This window comes from Anolis carolinensis, chromosome 3 (genome assembly GCF_035594765.1).
Source record: "Anolis carolinensis isolate JA03-04 chromosome 3, rAnoCar3.1.pri, whole genome shotgun sequence".
Classification (NCBI taxonomy): Eukaryota; Metazoa; Chordata; class Lepidosauria; order Squamata; family Dactyloidae; genus Anolis; species Anolis carolinensis.
In genome coordinates, this window is record NC_085843.1 from 50,382,927 (window position 1) to 50,404,068 (window position 21,142).

General features: G+C 40.0%; 1 protein-coding gene across 3 annotated transcripts; it reads right to left on the reverse strand.

The window, feature by feature from the left end:
* Window positions 1–602: 602 nt before the first annotated feature.
* On the reverse strand, window positions 603–17,813 carry btla (B and T lymphocyte associated). 3 transcript variants are annotated; one of them, XM_008107749.3, is made up of 5 exons: window positions 17,193–17,813; window positions 8,902–9,237; window positions 6,289–6,456; window positions 5,887–5,933; window positions 603–2,376 (listed from the first exon to the last, which is right to left on the reverse strand). In XM_008107749.3, the coding sequence occupies exons 1-5, from the start codon at window positions 17,260–17,262 to the stop codon at window positions 2,068–2,070; spliced, it is 930 nt and encodes a 309-aa protein (XP_008105956.1). In that variant the 5' UTR covers window positions 17,263–17,813; the 3' UTR covers window positions 603–2,067. The 3 variants fall into 3 exon arrangements, with proteins under 3 accessions (XP_008105956.1, XP_008105957.1, XP_008105958.1); XM_008107750.3 differs by having other exon boundaries at window positions 8,911–9,237; window positions 17,193–17,807; XM_008107751.3 differs by lacking the exon at window positions 6,289–6,456 and having other exon boundaries at window positions 8,911–9,237; window positions 17,193–17,812.
* Window positions 17,814–21,142: the final 3,329 nt, after the last annotated feature.

Below are 21,142 nucleotides of genomic sequence, written 5' to 3' on the forward strand. Positions count from 1 at the left end.
CATTGAGAGACAGTTTGTGGGGTAGTTTCATGGCCATTTAAAAATACATATCCACACATTGACTCCAGAAGAAACTACACTCCTCTCAATGAATAAAAATAGAGGAATGTCTTTTTCCAGTTAGTGACACAATGGGCACAGATGGCTAGTCAGATGACCTATTCACATGTCCCTTTTGGGCTGTGCCATTGCTTGACAAAAGGGAAGGCACACGGGGCAGCTCATGGCACCCCACATGCCCTCTCTCATCACAGAGCGGGGATGAGATTGGGTCCGTTGGCACCCTTTCCTTCCCCCCATCAGATGGCAGAAAGGGCAGCAACATGCGTTGCCTCACTGAATTTTCTGCCATCACACAACAAAAAGGGGGAGGAATGTGTGGGTAGCTCCCTTGGAGCTACACAAACAACACTTTCCTCACACTTTGGGAGGAATGTGGGTGGGTCTTGCTGTGCATTGTGTGATGGCACACAGTAGACTTTGTCAAAGTCTTGCACAAAAGTGGGAAGACGGGGCAAAAATGCCCATGTGAAGAGGTCCTTAGTAGAGTAGACGTATTTAATCAATTGTTGAATGGTGAGCCAACACATAAGAAGGTCTCATTGATTCACTGGATTTATTCTTGATAAAAGTAATAAAAGCATTGGGAACAGTAAGAGTTAGAAAGGAGAATAAATAATGGACATTGGAATCAACATAGGTATGCAAATTGTTTAGCAAAATGTGATGGAATGAAATAGTAATGCAATACTATAGAATTCTTCTCTTCTATGTTTCTTGATACTAAAAAAAATTCTATTATAGTTAAATATTGATGAACATTTTCCCATGAATTAGAATGGATTTGGTCTGAAAGGGGCCCATATGTTCTTCCGTAAATTTAACAAGATTGTAACAGTGGAAGGGACTTAGTGCTGTGCACCCTACTGAACTCATAATCTGGAAAGCTTCAGTTTGCCTAAAATAGTTAGCCAAGATTCAAAGGCACATTAATATAGAGATGTTAACATCCACATATAAATTATGCTGAAAGCCATATTAATGCATGCCATTATAATGAGTAGTATAGTATATATCCCACAACTATATATGTATTGCCAGATACATTCCTTATCTCTTTTTTGGGACTATAATAATTCAATCTATCATTTTATAGTTTTTTTTTGGCATCTCTAGTTTGATTGCCAAAAGAGAACACCAGTTAGTCATTTATTTACTTTAAAAACAACAAATAAAGGTACAGTAGAGTCTCGCTTATCCAACGTAAACGGGCCGGCAGAATGTTGGATAAGCGAATATGTTGGATAATAAGGAGAGATCAAGGAAAAGCCTATTAAACATCAAATTAGGTTATGAATTTACAAATTAAGCACCAAAACATCATGTTACACAACAAATTTGACCGAAAATGTTGTTCAATACACAGTAATGCTATGTAGTAATTACTGTATTTACGAATTTAGCACCAAAATATCACGATGTATTGAAAACATTGACTACAAAAATGCATTGGATAATCCAGAACGTTGGATAAGCGAGTGTTGGATAAGTGAGACTCTACTGTATGTTCATTTTATTTTCAGCAAATAGAAAATATATACATTCATTCTGTACACTGAAACTCTCCCATGATTTCGTAGTAATTGGCAAGGAAATGACAGATGTTTCAGTTTCTCAGAGTTATAGTTGATCAGTCTGTTGTGATTATTGCTAAACCTTATCAGAAGTAGACATGGGATTCATTTGCTTTCTTTACAAAAGGAATTTTTTTGTAAAAGAATATCAGACCATTTATGCAGTCCAACATATTATGTTTTGATTAGAGCAGTATTTATGGTAATAAGAGCCTGTAGAGAAATGTATGAAATTAGCATAGACTGGTCAATGAGCATGAGACTTATTTTACTGATCAATGATTATGACAAAAAGTAAATGCTAATGGAAAGAGATTGGTTGATAATCATGAAAGCATATACTAATCAATTATCAGAGTGTTGCTTGTGTGAAACCTGGTTGAGTCAGAAAGAAGACATGATACCATGGGAACCAGTGAGGAGTTATCTGGATTTATGTCTTCACCATAATGGCAGCATATTCAGTGAAATCAGTTTCTACAAAGAGATTGCTTCCCTGGAAATATTCTTTGTGGTTCAGCGTTGCATAAACAAGGATATCTTGATTGGTAGGCAACAGCTGGTTGGTGACAGATTTATCACATGTAGGTTTTGATGCTGTCCTATTAGACTTCTTGCAGATGCTTAGATTGTTGTGGGTAGCACTGTCATCTGGAAACAGTTGCAAGGGAGGAACAGATCCCTCATTGGAAACATGACTAGTAGCATCACTGCAGTATTTGACATTCTTATAGTCACAGACCTGGGATAAAGAGAAATAATAAGAAGGAAGGAGGGAGAGTTTATCTACTGTTGCCAGTAAGATACAGTGCAGGCAAGTGAGTCCTATAATCCTCTTGACATTGCTGGACTGTAAGCACCAGCAGCCCTCACCAACACAGCCAGTGATGAGGAATGCTGAGAACAACATCTGGAGGACAATATGATTTCCACCCTGACGCAATGTAAAGCTGCTATTGAGAGCTACAGGTTCAAGTTGCTACTGAAATACGATACCCACAGTCTAATTTACTGCCCGGGTATCAAAGGCATGGCATTTTCAGTGCTAGACACTGAAAATACAGGTAATTTTCCAAGCCAGGGTTCTCAAATTTCCTTAAGTTCTAGAGACCAACCTAGACAACTAGAAACTGGAGAAATGGGCTGCTCAAGGCCAGAGGTGTCTTCTAGGCTTGATCGATCCACGAAAAATTTGATTCTAAACTCGTTTCAAAACTAGAGGGGGGCAGCTTTTCGTTTCTGATGGTATTTCCGAATTTGGCCCCCCAAAAAATTCGAAATTAACGAAAATTCGTTATTTTCAAAATTAATTCGTTAATGGCGGACGCGCATGCGCAATTCCCAAAAACAGCACAGAGGGAGAGGACTTTACAGGACTCTCCCACCCTCATTTTTTGAGTGATCTTCTTCCAGCTTGGTACAGTGGTAGAACACATTTAACACTGATAGCTCACCAAAATTTGGAACGTTTCCCTTATCCTCTGATTTTTGGCGAATTTTCATAGCTTTTATAATAAACCATTTTTTAATAATTGCAGAAATCTGTTCCTGGTTTGAAAGTCTTATTTCCTGTTAAATTGGGTTGTCTTTACTGTGAAAGTCATTGTTCTACTTCAGAAACTTTGTTTTTGTGGCTGAAACTTTGTTAAATTGGTGTGTGTGTGATATATACTGTGTATATATATATAGTCCCTGCATAATGTGTGTGTGTGTGTGTGTGTGTGTGTGTGTGTGTGTGTGTGTATAGGTAAAGGTAAAGGTATCCCTTGACGTTAAGTTCAGTCATGTCTGACTCTGGGGGTTGGTGCTCATCTCCATTTCTAAGCCCAAGAGCCAGTGTTGTCCATAGACACCTCCAAGGTCATGTGGCCGGCATGACTACATGGAGTGCCATTACCTTCCCGCCAGAGCGGTACCTATTGATCTACTCACATTGGCATGTTTTCAAGCTGCTAGGTTGGCAGAAGCTGGAGCTAACAGCGGGCACTCACTCTGCTCCCGGGATTTGAACCTGGGACCTTTCGGTCTGCAAGTTCAGCAGCTCAGTGCTTTAACACACTTCGCCATCGGGGCTCATGTATATATAATATACATACACATACACACAATGTGGAGAATATGTGGAAAGGTAGATAGATAAGTTGGGAGCCACAGCGAAGGCACCTTCCTGGGAGCAAGGTCTAATAATAATAATAATAATAATAATAATAATAATAATAATAATAATAATAATAATAAATCCCTTACAATATCCAAGATGGCTCACTGCTACAGAATCTTGGGAGGTTTAGTTTGATATGGTACCATTATTGGCAGAGAAAGCTAAGCTGTAGGAGTTGAAATCCAATCGTTTATCCTCCCTATAGAATCAATTTTATATGCATTTTTAGCTACAGAAAAGCTAAAATCAGGACAGTAAAAGAACAACACCCAGAAAATGGGAATTCCAGACAGGAAACAATCAGGGCCAGCTAATACCTCCCAACAAAGGATTCCCCCAGGTAGGAAGCAGCCAGGCTTTGAAGCTGCAAGGCTATTCAATGCTAATCAAGGTGACCAATTGCAACATTCACACTTGCCTTCTTTCTTTCCACCCTGGACCTTCCACGGATATATAAACCCCACTTGCCTAGCTTCGCACAGACGTCAAAACCTCTGAGTATCAGGCCTGAGCTGAGGCGAGGCGGCGGCGGCCATTTTCCCCCTCCGTCTTCCTCCTCCTCCTCGGCCTCCTTCCCCCTCGCCCCCTCCCATTGGCTGAGCCCGTGACGCCCCTTTTGCTGAGGGGCAAAAGGAAAGGGCCTGAATGGTGGGAGTTTGGGAGATTTGCAAAAGCTTTTTTTTCCTAACGAAAAAAACGACGACATAACGAAAAACGGCCTCTCGCGATTCGAAACCGCGATATCCAGATGTGTGGACAACCAATGCCGTATATTGCTTCAAAACAAACGAAAATAACGAATTAATAACGGTTAACGGGGAAAATGAATTGTTTGAGCAAGCCTAGTGTCTTCTCCTAGTAATAATGATATTGAACCTTCCTTCATTCATTTATAGATGTAGCGCAACCATACATGTAATGGACTGTTACTCTGGTGCAATGTACCACTAAGAAATCAGCCAGAGTATTTTACCCTCTGTATGATCAGAACTCAACTGAGGCTTTACATGGACGTCACAGTAATTGCCCACATTTTTCTTCCTTATTTTCTCTCTCCCTTCTTTGTGTTGCTTTCCATTTCTATTCTGCTTATCCTGTTGCTCTCTACTGTAAGCAAGTGAAAAGAAAGATTCTGTCAATGTAGTTCAGTGAGGTACAATGCACATTATGGTGTCTTATGAAGAATCCAAAAGAATAAATAATAGTAAAAAAAATAAGGAGAAGGAAATACTTCCTTTTAAACTGCAAGGCTCTTGTGTGGAATGCTTTTGAACTCTATATTTTTAGGGAATTTCGGGGGGGGGGGGGGGGTAAACCCTACATACATTTTAAAACTTGAAAATAAAATACAGTACTATACCTACATCTGTGGAGTCAGTACCAATAGTTTCATTTATTTACCTCTGGCAAAATATGGTCTCTATAGGCCAGTGGTTCTCAACCTGTGGGTCCCCAGGTGTTATGGCCTACAACTCCCAGAAATCCCAGCCAGTTTACCAGCTTTAGGATTTCTAGGAGTGGAAGGCCAAAACATCTGGGGACCTACAGGTTAAGAACCATTGCTCTATGCATTTTCTGGGTCTTTCAGTAGGGCTCTACGGCAATCTGGGGGCAGAAGTCAATTATTTCAACAGGAGTTCACTATTATTAGTTCTGAATATTTGAAGTTGACAAATGTATCCCTTATGGATACAGGAGTCATATTGTATAACCTGCAGCATGACATTGTCATATAGATGGACTATTCCTGCTTATTGTATTCCTCCTAGATAAATGATTACATACAAAATTTAGGGAAATTGTAGAAACAAATCCTCATATTAGGGAAAGTTGTACAAAGATAGCACAGATTTCAGTGTTTGGAATGAGCTACAAAGTTTCGCAATCCATTATGGAACCAGGATGGGAAGATATGACAGATGGAATTTGGAGAAACTATAAAAATGAGATGGTGTGATTTTCACATGCTTCCCTGTGTGTGGTCGGTGCATTTTGGCTATTTAAACAACTGCATTCATGCCTAAGCACTGGGAGCTGAAAGAATGATAATAGCCTAAATAAATAAATAAATGATTCAAAAAACAAACCTACCTCATTCATTTCTATTTCTAAGGTAGATGAAGTTGTCTTGTTTTTCACTGAAAAAGACAAAAAAGAAAAGAAAAGAAAAAGCAGTATGTCGCTGGAACAACTTTCCAAAGTTAGTTGTACAATAATGAACCAGGCTCTGGGAATTCTCTGACTCATGAAATAAGGATAGGGGAAAGAGCCCAGTAAATGTTATTGGGAGGTCAAATTATCCTAATTAAATGATGAAAGAAGGCAAGACATATCTGAAATAAATACTTTTTATCCAGACTATGAGTTTAATAAATACTACATAAACAAATTTTTCAAGAGTCATAAGTGCACAGTTATCTAAAGACAGGGACCAGACAAATTATTTATTTTCTAAGGGAGAGAAAACAGAAGACCAAAGATTGAAGAGTTTACCTTGATGCCTCCGTTTAGACTGAAGCAGACCAAAGCAGCAAACAAAGAGAAGGCCCAATGCTCCCAAAGATGACAGGATATAAACAATCAATATCTTATTCTTTTCAGATGCTGCATGACCTTTTGTAGTATTTTTAGCACCTTCAAATCCAGTGATGTTGCGATAATCTATACAGACAGTACATTCAAATGACTACTGAAATTTCATAGAATAATGATACATTTCAAATTAAGATGAGATGCTCAGCCCACATCTAAGATGGTTTTACTGAGAAGTCTTAAATATTATTGGTGCAATTCAAAAAGCTGAAGAAGCTATGGCAAGTTCCAAGAAACAGGATATTCAGGAGATTTTGTGGTGAGATCTACCTTGTTTTGTTAAGAGTGAAAAGAACCTTAGAAGGTGATACAGAGAAGAAGATGGTTAACACTTCTCCCCAGGCTCTAAAATGATTCTTCCCGAGCTGTTTTTAGATCCCAGTGATGTGCACCAGTTCAGTCCCCATAACTACTTTCATTTCTTGGCAAAGACAAAGAAAAATGCCTTTGGGTCCCTCTAACATCATGAAGCTTGGAACGAGAATGTGAGCCATGACATTCCTTTACTAGGTCCACATAATTTCTGCAGACAACAGATAAATAACTGAAAAATCAGTCCTATTCAGATGTTTAGGGCATGTTTAGTCTGAGTGCATGAGGAAAGAGACCCCCTCCATTGCCACCTGATGTGATAAAAACAAGACATTTTACTATAGTGAAAGCTCTTCATATAGAGAAGACAGTGCCTTCTTACAAATATGTCTGCCCATATGAAAAGTGAGAATACAGATGGAGGCCAATCTCAAATGTAAATCCTAACCAAGGTGACCCTTTAATTCAAGTATAAGCTACTTCCCCCTCTGATAGCAGATGATTTTCATGGCAGTAGAGTAGTGAACCTGATCTGGATTTTAATATGTATTTTAAGAGTGACATCTAAGATGCTGAACTCTCCTCCCACTTCATAGAATTCTTTAAAAATTCAGACTAAAACCTATAATGGATTCAGCCCCCAGCAGTCACTGACAATAAGCAAGCACTTCAGCAAAAGCTATGATTCGGCAACTTTTTTTTTCATGTCAGGAACGACTTGAGAAACTGCAAGTTGCTTCTGGCGTGAGAGAATTGGCCATCTGCAAGGATGTTGCCCAGGGAACGCCCTAATGTTTTGATTTTTTAAATATCCCTGTGGGAGGCTTCTCACATGCCCCCACATGGGGATCTGAAGCTGACAGAGGGAGCTCATCCGCACTCTCCCCAGGTTGGATTCAAACTGGCAACCTTCAGGTCAGTAACCCAACATTCAGGTCAGCAGTCCTGCCGGCTAAGGGTTTAATCCACTGCGCCACTAGGCACTCTGATTCTGCAACTAATTCCCATCTATTCCCACCCAATCCCACACATAGTGACTTCAAAACACTTTGGACCATGGCATAAAGAGAGACAAAATAAATAGAAATGTCAAAGGATAAAAGGTTTCCATTAAAACAAAAATAAGTAATTTATTTAAACTTCAGATCAAAACTTGATTGTATGGCTTTGGATAATAATAATACGGATGGGAATCCTGTATGGTACTTATGAATGCCTGTATCTATTATGTATTCATGATCCATATGTAGCCCATAATTTTGAGGCTTTGTAGAGGCAGCTGAAAGTTCTCGCATCTGTACTTACTGGGCAACACCTGCTGTGATTGAAAGGGGGATGTTCCCCTGATTCCTGCCACCTCCCTCCCTTTAAGTTCCAGCATAAAGTGGAATTACAACAGGGATCCTGTTTCAGCCCATCACTACAAGGATCACTCATGGGAGAGAGTGGAAATGGCAACTTGCTTTTTCTTGAATGACAGGAGAACAGATATCCGTCAATAGCAGCAACTGCTGATTAGTGAGTAGGGATGGGGATGGGCTGTCAAGCTGGAGCTCACTGAGTAGCTCTGTAATTATAGTGGATTTTGCAAATGAAACAATAAAACAATTTATCAATGAACTGCAGGCAATAGAAGACTGATTAAATTGCCAATATATAATCTGCCCCTTTTCTGTCATTTCTACCCACTTTTATAACCATAGGTTCCACTTCCCCTCAATCAGCTTCCTCAAACATGTTGCAAACATTGCTAGCATAAAAGGGCACTGGTGCTTAATTTTTTTATGCCCCATCTTTCTCCTGGATCAGGACCAAAGGTAATCCACATTAAGTTAAGAACAAAGAATACTAAAAATCTATTTTACCCAAACATTAAATTAAGATATAATAAACAGTTCCCATAAAAATACTAAATTGCAACACTTAGAAAACACAGTAAGACATAAAACATAATATACCCCTCTAACGTGTCCTTCTGCCACAGTAATGCAAAAGCCAAAGCCCTGCCTAAATATAAAGGTATTTGCTTACAACTGGAAAAAGGATAGGCAGAGAGACAACCAGATTTTCTGTGGAAGGGAATTCCATTAAATTCTATTAAAATCCCAATTCTATTAAATTGGGAAAAGCCACAGAAGAATGCGTTCTTTCCCATGCACACCTGTGATGGTAGAAGGAACAGAGTACGTACAGATTACTTACGATGCCTACCTTGGACAACAACTTCTATTGCATGGCCCGCAGTGGTATTTCCTTCCAAAGTTGCTTCACAACGATACAGTCCGCTATCATTTCTATTAATATATGGAAATTTCAAAACAAAAATGTTCCCATTTATCCATGACTCGTTATGATTTTGTCCAGTATGCAAAATGAAGAAATCCTGGAGCCTTGCATTATACTTTAACCAATTCACTTTAGGCTGTTTGTGGCAGTATTTCACAGGGCACTCTATAGTAACTGAATCACCAGAAATGCTGGATATCTTGGTTTCTCTCTTGATAGTAACGTCAATGGAGCAGTTTTCAGCCTCATTCCCTAAAAGAAAAGAAGGTGGACAAAAATAAGTTTTGCACACCTCAACTTTTATGTATGCAGTGTATGCAATATCATTTATAGCCTTACCATTTGTTTTTCATTCATTCATCCACTATCATTTTGCAATATGCATTTAAATGGCTGGAGTAGGATGATTGGTAACTAATATGTTACTGTTATTGTGTTTAGGGCACCTTTTCTAGCCCCTTCCCCATGTGGGGTGAGTAGAGCAGATCCTAAAAAGGGCTGCTCAGTCATGGATACAGATGCCGAACTACACAACTCCCTCGGACCTTGAGGTAGAGCGACTGAGTCCGTATCCACCACCCATATGCCAGTCTGTGACTAGGGGCTTCCAGATTTCATAGTCCTGCCCCCATCGCCACTTGCTGATCGCCATGGGACTTTTGTTGGTTTGTTTTTATTTTTCTTGGAAGACGCCTGTGCATGATTTTTTTTAATGTGTGGAGGTCGGTGCACAGCCAGTCAACACACTGTCTTCACAGATTGAGGTCCCAGCAGTGGTGTGATTAACACAACGAGAGTGGCTTCTCAGTCTGTTGCAGCCTTCTTCTGCCTTCACAGCAGTTGTAACATGTACCATGTTATCTTCCGCCTGCTCCGCCGTTGAGGTCTTTGGGTCTTAATGGTGTAACATTAGAAAATGTTGACCATTTCCGCTACCTTGGCAGCCACCTCTCCGCAAAAGTCAACATTGACACTGAAATACAACATTGCCTGAGCTCTGCGAGTGCAGCATTTTTCAGAATGAAGCAGAGAGTGTTTGATGATCGGGACATCCGTAGAGACACCAAGGTGCTTGTTTATAAAGCCATTGTCCTCCCAACCCTGCTATACGCCTGCGAAACGTGGACGGTCTACAGACATCACACCCAACTCCTGGAGCGTTTCCATCAGCGTTGCCTCAGAAAAATCCTGCAAATCTCTTGGGAAGACAGGCGGACAAACGTCAGCGTGCTTGAGGAAGCAAAGACCACCAGCATTGAAGCGTTGCTCCTACGCCGTCAACTCCGCTGGACTGGGCACGTTGTCCGAATGCCCGATCGCCGTCTCCCAAAGCAGCTACTCTACTCTGAACTCAAGAATGGGAAACGTAATGTTGGTGGGCAGGAAAAGAGATTTAAAGATGGGCTTAAAGCCAACCTTAAAAACTCTGGCATAAACACTGAGAACTGGGAAGCCCTGGCCCTTGAGCGCTCTAATTGGAGGTCAGCTGTGACCAGCAGTGCTGCGGAGTTTGAAGAGGCACAAATGGAGGGCTTAAGGGAGAAACATGCCAAGAGGAAGGCCCATCAAGCCGACCCTGACGGGGACCGCCTTCCACCTGGAAATCGATGTCATCACTGCGGGAGAACATGCAGATCAAGAATAGGTCTCTTCAGCCATCTACGGATCCATCCCCAAGATAGTGAAGATGGAGGACCACCATCCTCGAACTACAAGGGATCGCCTAAGTAAGTAAGTAAGTCATTGTGTGCCTTGGAATAAGAGCTTCATGCAATAGTCGCATTCTCCCATTTGTATCCCTACTACTGTCAGTGGGACACAAATGGGAGAAAGATGCTTTTGGTGGTGTGAAGCTAACCAAAGGCAACTACAACTACAAAAACTTGAATCATGTATATGACTGAGATTGAGGGACAAATGCTTGTTTGAGCTGGCAAGGCCTCAGTGATGGACTCTATGATCAGGAGAGATGGAGATGTGAATAGGTAATCTCTTTCCTATGGTCTTTCTAAGTTTTGCTGAAATTCTCACAGTAGAAGTATATGAGGTTGGGATTATCTGGATACATTATGCAGTTGTGAACTAAGTATGTTGCAATATAAAACATTTTGGAATATCCTGGCCTTGAATATGCCATTAAGACTTCTTTTTAAAGGCAGCTCATGGTAGAGATGAACAATTCTAAAACCGTTGGTTGACAAATCTCAACACAATTTTCTATACTATATTTTGTAGCTTTCTTTGGAGTATGTGCCTATGTGGGCTGTTGTAACTGGTGTCTACACTGGTGTGATTGGCCAAGTAAGAAAAAAATAGTAAATTTTACTTTAAAAAAACTTGATTTCTTTTTTTTTTACAAAAAGCTTTCACAGAAGCATGAATCTATCTATTACATTTATACATCTCCCTTCAACTACAAAGTTTCCCAGAATGGCTTTCAATTGATTAAACTGTTTTCCACTTAGTCTCAATAAGATAAGACACACAAGGAAAAGGGAGTGGTGGGCTGGGATGTAAGTTCAACAGTTCCTGGCTGTTTTCCTTTCCTATCAGAGAATGAAGCAATTGCAGCTGGAACAGGATGGAGGGAAGGGCTCTTATCTGCAATGGAGCCCAGGATCAATGTGTGACTGACTACTGTTCCTCACTCAGAAAACATAGCACAAGTAACTGGAAATAGAGGTAAAGACTCTCACCAGCTGTTGTGACCTGGACATAATGGAATCATTAAGAGTACTAATCTTAAAAGTATTGCCAAGATATGATTATTCTAGAGGAATTTTATTTATTTATTTCCTCTACCAAAGTTGAACTCAAAATGGATCATTTCAAAATAAATCATATGATAAAAGGGACTGTTTAAAATATGAGTGCTATAAGCCATTAAAATCAACATTAAAAACAATTCCTCCATATGTGTAAGTTTTGTGTGGTTATGGTGTACTTTAAAGTTATTTCCAAGTTATGGAGACCCTAAGGCCATAGCTTAAAACTATAATGAGGTTTTCTGCAGTTGAACCATACCTGGTCTCAAGAGTTGTTGGCTGGATCTACACTTCAATGTAATGCAATCTGGAACAGCCTTATATAGTCAGTGTAGACCCATACAATGTAGTTCAGTACAGTTATACTGCATTATATGGGTCTACACTGACATATAATGAGGTTCCAAATTGCATTATATGGCAGAATAGATCCAGTCATAGTTCAATGTCCAAAACACTACCCCATGCTGTTTTGTAGTTAAAACCTATTACTATTTTTCAGCTGTGAAACTTACTAACACCTTTCAAGTTTTATGAGTGTGGGTGTTTGTACTATTGAAGCAGGTGCTAGAAAGGAATTGAAACAAGGAATAGGGGAAACAGTTTGCCTGATATGAAAAAGCCTGCTGCATCCTATTTGCATGGGGTGAGCATACATTACCTTTCTGTCCAGTGCCACTTTTCATATATCTAGTTTGTTTCTGCTTCTTGTTGAGAAGAATCAGTCTTTGCCATAGGGCAAAAAAATATTGCAGAAGAAGAAAGATATTTACTGGAACCACAGCATATATAAAACCTATAAGAGCAGCCTACCAGGGGACCTATGATTCACAGGAAAAGACATTGCATCTCTTGGGGTATTGAACTACAATTCCCTCCATGACAACAAGTAATTGTAGTTCAATATATCTGGATGGCGCCAGGCAGAAAGTTGCACTAACATTACACCAGAAATTGAGGGGCCGAGACACTTCCAAAATGAGGTACATCTCTAACTATGTAATGAGAATGAGAAATTCTTGAAAGAGAATACAGTGCTCCTTCAAATCTCCTGCAAGTACATAGTATCTAATAATTTGAGGTGTTGATATGATAATAATCCTTGCTCCTGGCCAAGTATTAACGTAGTGGGTTTTTCTAAAACTTTGAATTGAAGGACTAAAGTTTTGTTCTTTGGGAAATATGTTTTCTGGCAAGTCTAGGATTGCCAGTCAGGATTGTCCCAGGCCCTGAGCTTCTGGGCCAAAGCCTGAGACATAGGGCTGTCCCCTTGTAAAGTTATTAAGCATTAGGCATTAAGTATGAAAAGCAGAAGCTCAAAGCTTGTCATTCAGACAAAAACACAACCATGCAGAATGTATTTTCCTGCTTGGAAATTAAGAAGCTTTACATAAGAAGCTATCTCCAGATCAAGGTGAAATGTATTTATTTATTTATTTACAGTATTTATATTCCGCCCTTCTCACCCCAAAGGGGACTTAGGGCAGATCACATTACAGTAGAGTCTCACTTATCCAAGCCTCGCTTATCCAAGCCTCTGGATAATTCAAGCCATTTTTGTAGTCAATGTTTTCAATATATTGTGATATTTTGGTGCTAAATTCGTAAATACAGTAATTACAACATAACATTACTGCGTATTGAACTACTTTTTCTGTCAAATTTGTTGTATAACATGATGTTTTGGTGCTTAATTTGGAAAATCATAACCTAATTTGATGTTTAATAGGCTTTTCCTTAATCCCTCCTTATTATCCAACATATTCGCTTATCCAAGCTTCTGCCGGCCCGTTTAGCTTGGATAAGTGTGACTCTACTGTATATACATATAGGGCAAACATTCAATGCCCATATACACATAGAACCGAGACAGAGATAGACACAGAGGCAATTTAACCTTCTCCTGAGGGGATGTTCAATTCTGGCCACAGGGGGAGCAGCTGCTTCATCATCCACTGTGATGGCACTTCCTTATTCCAACATCGTAAATTAGTTAAATTTGCCTCCCCACTTTATAAGTGGTACCTTATTTCCTTTCAGGTTGCTAGATCAGCAACGAGCAGGGGCTATTTTTTATTTTTTAATTGACGGGTGCTCACCTCGCCACAGGCTGGCCTCAAACTCATTACCTCATGGTCAGAGTGATTTATTGCAGCAGGCTGCTCACCAGCCTGCGCCACAGCCCGGCCCCTTATTCAGAAATTATTCATTTTATTTTACTTAGGAAAATTATTTAAGGGACACTTTTTAGTCTTGCTATTTTCTTCTAACTGGAATGTGGATTCAGAGTGGAAAATGAGCCTTGGAACTATAGGGAACTGAGAGGAAAGGCGAAAGCTAACAAAATAAAAACATGGATACCCCGGAGAATCTTGGTAAATTAGAGCAACAAATAAATTAAACCTTGGAAATAGTATCAAACACTTGATAGCTGAATTGAAGATTTGCATGTAGTAGGCTTGTGTATTTGGGTGAATCGCTATCCATCTCTGCTTGCCGTTTACCGAAAGTCCCCCATATCTGTTTTTTAGTGCCTTTCGAAAATGGATATACTGCCGAATTGAAGTTTTTGTTCTACATTTGAAAAAAAATTGTTCTTTCCACCCCGTTGACAGCAGTGGGGAAGGAGCCTTTCCTTTCTTTCCTTCAAGGGAGCCTGGATGTCAGCAACAGGATTTAAAAAGCACCTTTTATTTATTTTGTATCAAAAGTGTTGCATAAATTAGTATAAAACTGATAAGAAGCACAAGCGGCTAAATATCTGTTGACCAAAAACAGGCAGCAGCAAACACTTTGTCTGTAGCCTCAAACAATTATTCCTCTGTACATGAGACAGGACATTGCGGGCAGGCATACAGATGTGGAGTCGTCTGTTCTGCTCTGCAGTCACACAAGATGGAAGATTCGTTTAGGTAGATGTCTATTAGGAGATCGTCTCCCCCTTGCTTTCGTGTCGGGCGGGTTTTCATACCAGCAGGGCCCTTTCATTTCGGGCGGGTTTTCATACCAGGAGGGTTTTCATACCAGGATTACGAGCTCCCGAAGTATCGAAGAAAATTGAGGAAACAAATTCCATGCACAAGTCTAGCACATAGTTCTTTCCTCTTGTCAGGGACTGTGGACTCCCAAATTGATGACTATGCATCCTTTTTTTTTCTATGTGGTGATAATTCATGAAAGCTGGAGACTGGCAACCCTATTCATGACATGTTGTTCCACCCTTAGATTTGCACTTATGGGGAAAAAAAGGTGAAGCACCAATTATCCTGAATTTACAGTAGCCTAGGGCTTGGGCTTTGCTTTAGTATTAGTATGTTCTAAACAGCTTTGTGTTCACTGAAATTAAAGAAGGATATAAATAGTTGAAATAAAGATTGATATTATAGGAAATCGGACAACCCATTCAGCAACCCCTTTTATTCATGATGGCCACAGAAACATATGGAAGTAGGGTATGGATTTGAAATACACACCAGGAATTGTGGCAGTTCTCAAGTATACGTTTTTCTGAGAATTTGTTTCAGACTAATGTTTCTCCTATGTATTTGCAATGGCTGCTATGTGGTGCATGAACTCTTATTTCCTGTGATACATGAAGTGGTTTCTTCCTTTCACTGAGGGCCCTCCCGCACAGACATATAACCCAGAATATCATGTCAGATAATCCACAATATCTGCTTTGAACTGGGTTATCTGAGTCCACATTGCCATATAATCCAGTTCAATGTGGATTTTATACAGTTGTGTGGAAGGGGCCTGAGTGCTGCATGTCAGATAACAGATCTTTAAAAATGCATGTGTGTGTATATATATAAACATGCTCATATACACACTCAACAAACCTTTGAAATCAATGTTTATTTATCATGCTTGCTATGTGTATTTCCAACTTTTATATCTAAATAGTTAAAAACTCATTTCTCATGTTTGTAACCTAGAAATGTTTCGCTGTGTGTTTTTTCTTTTCCAACCTTCTCTCTGGAATGGAATAGCTTGAATCTTTCTTTTTTTTGGGGGGGGGGCAAACTCAGAAGGTGGTGCTATGGGGCTCCTGTTCAATGCTCTGGCCATTGGTTTGTGGGCAGTATACAAATAAAGTGAATGAATGAAGAAAAATTAATTCCTAAACACGGGCAAATTTGACCTTAGTTTCACCATAGTCAACAAGGACTTGAGGTTCCTTTCTGCAACCTTCTCTCTCTCTCTCTCTCTCTCTCTCTCTCTCTCTCTCTCTCTCTCTCTCTAAAAGCAGTTCACTATTAAAGTTTGGTAAAGTCCTGCACAATGCATCTTCTATCTGGGAATCTGTAACATTTATTTGTCTAGAATGATCACCAGTACTTAACTCAGATGGCACACCTTCATAAATGCTGAGGTCTCATGCTGATGAACTGCTTTTATTTTTAACTTTTATTTTTTTAAAAACAAGATGTTTTAAAAGACAAAACTCCCACTTGGCAGCATACGACCAGATTTCAAACCATAAACCTAATAATAAAAACGGTGATGAGAAGGAAAGGAGAAGAGCAGTCATTGTTGTCATCACAATTATCAGCAATATATTGACGCCAACCTCTCAAATCAAACATGCAGACTAAGCAAACAGATGAGCCAGTAAGATCTGCTTGATGGCCAATAGAGATAGGTGTTTTTTATGATTATTACCAGAAGTTATGTTTGAGGATTTTCTTTGCCTCAAAGCTCGGCCCATGGCACTGCATAGAGATTTAGAGCCATCCATCCTTTGAGGACTTGTTGGACTTGCTCCCAAGTAGACAGGCCTACGAGAGCCAGCCTAATGCAATGGTTTAGGTGTCTGATTAGGACTTAAAAAAACCAGGGTTCAATTCCCTGTTCAGTCACAAAAATTGCTAGAGGACCTTGAATAAGTCAATTCTTTCTGCCTGAGAGGAGAGCAATGGCAAGCGTCCTCTGAATAAATCTTGCCAAGAAAAACCTACAATAGAATCACTATAAGTCAGAGTTGACTTAAAAGCATATAAGGGCAACAGACACATGCAGGAATGCACATTTAAACATATCATATATAAAGTCAAAATGTCTGATAATTATTTGTAAATTGAACAACAACTCAGTGACAACATTTTAAGCAGACATGTCTGGATGTGGAGAGGTGAAGCCATTTGGAAGTTGCTTTTCTTTTTCAACATAAGCCCTTAAACCACTAAGGGTTAGTGTGGTCATTCAGTGAAGAAACCGTACTGCACAGTGGCCTTTTTCTTTATCATGAGTCTTTTTACAAGGCTGAGCCCAAATACTGCATACTCCAAGGCTGACATGTCTTAAACTAAACTCTCACTCATACATAACTACTTTTGCTGGAGTAATAGCTTGGTCTTACAACTATGTCTTCTCTACTATGCACCATCATGCATATACCACTATATTTTTTATAAATAATTTACAATCAAAGCATCTTACCATACAGACATGGCTTGTACACTATCAGCATCAAAAGGAAAAAATCCAGTGTCAAACTGCCCGTGTTCATGGCCTGCAGATGTCTTCACTTCATGATCTTCAAGGAAATGAAAGAGACTTTGTTGCCATCAAATGGTTTTCTCTTGCCTTTTAGGCACCTTCCTCATTTAGATTAAGAGAATGCAAAAATACAAAGAAAAATAACATAGGCAGTGGGAAAATATTCTATCCTACCCACAAATCAGATTTGTTCACCTACGGTAGTACTGTGTAGTGTCTGCTGCTTTTTGTTTCAAAACCAAAACGGAAGTAATCTGCTGTTTTGCATTTCATGTTTTCCCCCTTTCAAGAGAAACTGCATAATTTAAAAATCAAAACACCTCAAAATAAAATGTTATAAATAAAAGTATTACAGTAACCTTTTATATTGTCTTCTTGCAATGTTTTGGACTTTTATAGCACTTCAAATAGTGAATTTAGCTGGTAAGTGTCAACATGATTACATAAAACAAAGCAACTACACACCCTCCAACTCTCTTCATAGGAGAAGACAGTCCCAACTGAATTTTTGTTACCCTAATTTTTCAGTTGCTTTTAAAATGTCAGTTTACCTCTCCTCCTCCCATTACCCCTCATTCTTGACTTATTTCCTTTGTTTACAGTTCAAAGTGGAAAAAGTAGGTTATATGTGTTTTATGTTCCATGAAGTTACCTGTTGATGTATGGCAATTTTATGGGGGTTTCTTAGGCAGTTTTGCCAATTCCTTCCTCTGAAATATATAGCCTACACCTGGTGTTCATTGGTGGGATCCCATCCAAGTACTAACTAAGACTGACTCTGCTTCGCTTTCAAGATCAGATGAGTTCTGGTTCCTAGGGTATTCAAGGTTCACCACTGCCTCAGAGGGTTGGGCTATGTCAAATAGTTTGAAATTACAGAAAAATAGAGTTCTGTTAGAAGCTTCCTGACATTAATAGTGGTTCAGCAATGGAACCCATGTACAGGTGGAGTGACCTTCTCTGGACCTTGAAAAAGTGGCTAGACAGCACCTGGTGGAGATACTTTCACTGAAGATCCTGCATAGAGCACTGAGTTGGACTAGATGCCCATGAGGAAGTTTCCAACTCTATTGTTCTATAAATTAACTTAGAAGGACAAAGGTGGAGGGGTTACAATCTCATCCTTCCCACTAGGCTCAGAAAAAAAGCCAACTGCTACAGCCTTTCTAATAGTGTGAGTTTTCCTTTTGCCCTCTTGATCACACTTTGTTGTTTTACCATATATCCTACTTTTTATCTGTGCAATGCTGTAGGATACCTAACTGGAAAACAACAGAAAGTGTCAATATATTTGGGAAATTATGGTGTTTAAAATCTTGTAAAAACAGTGAGAGACAGAAATAAATGCATTCCACAAAGGAAACACTAATGAAAGATTAACATGCTCAGAAGCCTTACAATGCTGGTGGTCTGTTTGTTGGGTAGAAAAACCTGCTGAGACTGATGCTGCCCAGGTCCCTTTTAACTAGTTTGTCAGCTAGAACATTTATTTAGCTTGAAACATAGTAAGGTGCATGCAGTTGCTATCTTTAGCTGTGGTTAATGCCATTAAGGGACAGCTGTAGAAATGTGCCCACAAGCATGCCCACAACCTGCACTTCAGTTGTGTATTATGTCTGCATCAGTATTGTGTCTACTATAGTGAAAAAAGAGGCCTTCTGTTGTTTTTGAAGTCTGCTATCCAATGAGCAATAAGACTTTGCTTCTTCTTTCACTTTTGCTCATGGATGAACTAGCTTTAATGGCCCTTGCCATATAAGGTAGGACTTAGTTCCATCTTGGTGAAGAAAAGTATATGGAGCAGTAATACACAACCTCTGCTATCACAGGAAATTAGTGTTTGTTTCTTCTTTTTTGCTCACAGAGTACTTGGCTTTAGTGTTAGAGCAACCCTATCACAGAGTTTTCTTGTCAAAATTTATTCAGAGGGGCCTTTGTATTCCTCTGAGGCTGAGATAGTGTGACTAGTCTAAAGTCACACAGTTTATTCAGAATCATAGAATAGTAGAGTTGGAAGAGACCTTATGGGCCATCCAGTCCAATCCCCTGCCAAGAAGCAGGAAATTGCATTCAAAGCACCCCCGACATATGGCCATCCAGCTTCTGCTTAAAAGCCTCCAAAGTAGGAGCCTCCACCACAGTCTGGGGGAGAGAGTTCCACTGCCCTCACAGTGAGGAAGTTCTTCCTGATGTTCAGGTGGAATCTCCTTTCTTGTAGTTTGAAGCCATTGTTCCGCGTCCTAGTCTGCAGTGTGATATGTGAGATTCATACTACTGCACTATACGTTGTAAGGATCTCATCATACTGATGGGCCCCCCGGTTCCGTTTTGCCAGGAAACGGAAGATGCGTGTGGCAACCCGTACACCCTCTCCCCTTCCCATCACATGGGGGCATCAGGACAAGGCATGTTGGCGCTCTGTTCCTGCTCCCATCAGATGGGGGAAGGGCCTAAACTGTGGGTAGTTCCATTGGAGCTACCCAAAAGATGACTTAGAGTTGTTGGAGAGGAAGCCTCTTGCGACACTTCCTCATCACTTCAGCCATCGATAGGACAGGGGCACGGCCTGCGTCCCACTTTTCCTTTCTTCCTTCCTTTTTCTCTCTCCTCCTTCCTCCCTCCTGCTGTCTTTTTCCTACCTCTCTTTAGTTCTTCCTTTCCCCCTTTCTTCTTTCCATTCTTCCTTTTCTCCCTCCCTCTCTTTAGTTATTCCTTTCCCCCTTTCGTCTTTCAATTCTTCCTTTTCTCCTTCCATCTTTCCTTCCCTCTCTTTTTCCTACCTCCATGAGGGCAGGGGCAGGTGAGGGTGGGCAGCAGGTGGCAACGCCACTCTCTATGGGCTGAACCAATGGCTTGTGCGGGCCAGATGTTGCACAGGCCTGCTCTAGAGAATGAAAGTTCAAAGTTTTTTTGAGAAGCAAGGATTGGAAACTACTGTTTTCTAGCAAGATAAATCACAACAAGTTCCCCTATTGGTTTTTTTTTTCCTACAGGGAAAGAAGTGAGCTAGTACATAACAGTAACACGGGGCTTCTTTCTACAACAGCATCACAATCGTTTTACCCACTCATCTTAAGAACCATGAGAAATGTTTGCTTTCATTCTGGAATTATTGTTATATTTCTAAAAGTGCCAGCCTGGGAACCCTATCTTGTCCTACCAACGTCACAGTCTGATGGACCAGCAAGCCTGTGAAGTTTAACTCAATTGACTTGAAAGCTTTATTAATCAGCCTATTTCTTTACAAAATCAAAAATTAACCACTGGAAATCATTTCTTTTCTCGCAAACTCTAACTCAGTAGACAAGAAGGAAAAGTAGTAGCCCCATTATAGAAGAAGATTGTTGTTGTTGTTGTGGTGTACCATCTAGTCATCTCCAATTTATGGTAACCCTAAGAAAAAGTTATGAGATTATATTGGTAAGATTTGGGGCTGGGTTTAGCACAGCAGGCTAAACCACTGTGCTGCAGAAAGTTCCTGCTGATCGAAAGGTCAACAGTTCATGCCCGGGTTGGGAATGAGCTCCCACCGTTAGCCCCAGCTCACCTGTCTACCTAGCAGGATTGAAAGCAGAAATGTGAGTAGATAAAATAGGTACTGCTTTTAGCTGGGAGGTTATAAAATGTGCCTTTAAGAACATTGTTCGAGGAAGCTGGAAGCTCGATGGACGCCATGGAAGATGGAGTGACAGCATCCCCTTGTGGCTGAAGTCGAGCACAACCTCCAAAAAGATGCTGGAAACAGATTACTCCTTCTGTGTTGTCTGTCCTTGTTAAATTGTGTAATTGGCATTGAATGTTTGCTATATATGTGTTCTGTAAAGCTGCTCTGTGTCTCCTTCGGGGTGAGAAGGGCGGGGTATAAATAATGTAAATAAATAAATACATTT

What these genes read in the sequence shown, in the direction of transcription:
- btla (XM_008107749.3), bottom strand. Translation starts at nt 17,262, where the DNA reads ATGAACACGGGCAGTTTGACACTGGATTTTTTCCTTTTGATGCTGATA. An exon ending in TGTTGTCCAAGGTAGGCATC is followed by an intron (nt 6,457 to 8,901) that starts GTAAGTAATCTG and finishes CTGTCTGTATAG; the next exon opens with ATTATCGCAACATCACTGGA. An exon ending in TAGAAATAGAAATGAATGAG is followed by an intron (nt 2,377 to 5,886) that starts GTAGGTTTGTTT and finishes TCTTTATCCCAG; the next exon opens with GTCTGTGACTATAAGAATGT.